The sequence below is a fragment of the Aristolochia californica genome, unplaced genomic scaffold (genome assembly GCF_029961685.1).
Source record: "Aristolochia californica isolate CCGP_79_NKW_82.1479 unplaced genomic scaffold, dmAriCali1.0.hap1 SCAF_14, whole genome shotgun sequence".
In the NCBI taxonomy this organism is placed as follows: domain Eukaryota; kingdom Viridiplantae; phylum Streptophyta; class Magnoliopsida; order Piperales; family Aristolochiaceae; genus Aristolochia; species Aristolochia californica.
The window spans coordinates 21,048,503-21,051,819 of NW_027181815.1; the positions used below are offsets into that span (position 1 = coordinate 21,048,503).

Here is a 3,317-nt window from a genome sequence, read left to right on the forward strand (position 1 = left end):
CTCTGAATTTCAAAAAGGATATCGGTGTTATGATCCACACACCAACAAGCTCCATGTGACTCTATATGTCTCCTTCCATGAACCAGTCCCCTATTATTCAGGGGGAGTTTCTTGGACATCTCTTCAGGGGGAGAGTTCAAATGAAGAGAATGTTCCACATGAAACTAACGGAGGTGCTGAATTTATTGACTTAGAAGCGGTGAATGAATTTTTCAAGTGTCATGATGTGCAACAAGACTGTGATTCAGTAATTTCACCTGAAGAACCCCCAGAGTTGCCCCCGTCTGCACCAACAACTGAAGAATCAACCCGGAATGTTCCTCCTCAGGTAAATACGAATCCTGTGTTTGATGAGTCTAATGAAACATGTCTTCCTATAGAAAACATAACCCCTAGATATCCACAAAGATTGAATAGGGGAGTTCCAAAAAAACAGTATGAACCTGATCTTGAAGCCAAGACCAAATACTCAATCAATAACTATGTGTCCTCCCATAGGTTGACTAAATCGTATGCATTTACTGTTGATCAATTATCCAGGGTTTCTATTCCTAGTAATGTGCAGGATGCCTTAGCTGATCCAAAATGGAAAAAAACGATGAACGAAGAGATGAAGGCTCTACAAAAAAATGCCACTTGGGAACTTGTTCCCCAACCTAAAGGAGTAAAAACAATTGGATGTCGATGGGTGTTCACATTGAAACTCAAACCAGATGGAAGCATTGACAGATATAAAGCTCGGCTAGTTGTAAAAGGATATACACAAAGGTATGGGATAGACTATCAGGATACTTTTGCATCAGTAGCTAAGATCAATACAATTCGTATTCTTATATCTATAGCAGCAAATCGAGACTGGCCTCTATAACAATTTGACGTTAAAAATGTCTTCCTCAATGGAGACTTAGAAGAAGAAGTCTACATGGAACTACCACCAGGCGTAAAAAGTGGTTCTTTGTCTCAAGGTAAAGTTTGTAAATTGAAGAAGTCATTGTATGAGCTGAAACAGTCACCTAGAGCATGGTTTGGGAGATTCTCGGCTACAATGAAGGAGTTTGGTTATAAACAAAGTAACTCAGATCATACTTTGTTTATAAAACACAAAGAAGGAAAGGTAACAACATTAATTGTATATGTTGATGATATGGTCGTGACAGGAGATGACCCAGGTGAAATGCAAGCTTTACAGGAGTATTTAGCTACTAAATTCGAAATGAAGGATCTCGGACAACTTAAATATTTTTTGGGAATTGAAGTTGCAAGATCGAAACATGGAGTCTTCCTTTCACAGCGAAAATATGTGTTGGATCTTCTAGCCGAAACCGGAATGCTTGACTGTAAACCAATAGAGACGCCCATGGAAATGCATCATAAACTCGGAATTCTTCCAGATCAAATTCCAGCAGACAAAGGGCGTGATCAACGATTAGTTGGAAGATTAATCTACCTATCCCACACAAGGCCCGATGTATCATATGCAGTAAGCATTGTGAGCCAGTTCATGCATACACCAAGTGAAGAACATATGGAAGCAGTCTATCGGATCTTGAGATACTTAAAGAGTGCTCCAGGAAAAAGGTTTGTTATTTTCAAAAAATGGTATCTCTAGTATTGAAGGGTATACAGATTCTGATTGGGCAGGTAATCAGACAACCAGAAGATCCACGTCGGGTTACTTTACTTTTGTGGAAGGGAATCTTGTCACTTGGAAAAACAAAAAACAGAAGGTAGTATCAAGATCAAGTGCTGAAGCTGAATGTCGAGGTATGGCTCATGGTGTATGCGAGTTGTTATGGATACGGAATATACTGAGAGACTTAGGGAGTGAATACGACAAACCTATCAATCTTCACTGTGATAACAAGGCAGCTATCGCAATTGCACAAAATCCAGTTCAACATGATCGCACTAAACATGTTGAAGTTGATTGTCATTTCATCAAAGAGAACCTCGATGCAAAGATTATACAATTCCCCTTTATTCAATCTGCGAGTCAGATGGCTGATATGCTCACGAAGGCAGTATCAGGGAAAACATTTCATGGTATAATTGACAAATTGGGCTTGACTGATATCTATACACCAACTTGAGGGGGAGTGTTGAAATGTATAGCAGTATAGCGTGATCGGATGAAACTGTATAGCATGATTGTTTCCTCCGATCCCGTGATTGTATTCTTGATTTTATCCCTTGATTTTAGGATCTAAATTGATCCTAAAATCGACGTGTAATGTATTATAAATAGCCTCCTAACAGAGAAGAATACATCGTCGGAAAATCATTCTTTGAATCTCTGTTATTATTTTCGGTTCTCTCTGTTTTACAATTAGCAATGATCGCTCCCTTGACAGATCCCAGCTTAATGTGAGCCATTGCCTCAGGATTGACCTCTGGGATGACGAGAGGGACTGAATCGTCCATCCGAAACGCCGAACCGTTGTCCACAACAATCGAACCACGTTCCACTGCAAACGGGGCGAACTGTTTGCTCACTGAACCGCCTGCGCTGAACAGCGCAATATTGACTCCGTCGAAGCTTTCGGCGGCGAGCTCCTCGACGACATAATCCTTGCCTTCGAAAGACATCCGCGAGCCAGCGGAGCGCTTGCTGGCAAGCATTTTGATGCAGCGGTAAGGAAAGTCACGGTCAGAGAGAACCCGGAGGAACTCCTGACCAACGGCGCCGGTGACCCCGACGACTGCGACGGAAGGGCAGGACTCAGTGGCACCCATGCGGACATCGAGGCGACGTGGGCCAGCTTTTATGCGAGGGGCTCCACAGAGCGAGGAGAAGAAGGAATAGTTAGCTCGAGGGCAGGCGGCTACGGCTGGCATTTTCAGTATATTATACTTCGCACGGCGGCGCCTCCTGTGCTGGTTATAAAAAATGGTCTTTGAGAACAAGGGGTTTTGAGAGGTTCAGTATATTATGATTTGCACGGGGGCGCCACCTGTGCTGGTTATAAAATGGTCTTTGGGAAAGGCTCATTTGAAGCTTGTGTCTTCTTTCTCTTCCCATTGGAAGTGGACATTTTTGGCGAGTTCACAACAAATTTGGAGACAAATTCTAACATTTCCTCTTCTTCTCCCGGTAATATTGTAGTGATGATAACTATAGGCTTGAAGGGAATAACAACCTTGATAGGTCATTTGGCTCATGACTAGTTTTTGGTATTTTTTTTTTCTTCACTTTTTCTCTCTCTTTCCTTTCCCCCTCAAGTATCACCTACTTAAGCTCTTGCCTCTCCCTGGCTATTAAGCTTACCAGGTCCTCACCGGTCAGACCTTACAAAGGCACTCACTACCTCCTCCACCTT

General features: G+C 42.4%; 1 protein-coding gene across 1 annotated transcript; it reads right to left on the reverse strand.

The window, feature by feature from the left end:
- Positions 1-2,235: 2,235 nt before the first annotated feature.
- LOC137949420 (uncharacterized) lies at positions 2,236-2,835 on the reverse strand. Its single transcript, XM_068795477.1, has one exon. It carries the CDS (start codon positions 2,833-2,835, stop codon positions 2,236-2,238), a length of 600 nt encoding a protein of 199 aa, XP_068651578.1.
- Between the last annotated feature and the right edge of the window lie 482 nt (positions 2,836-3,317).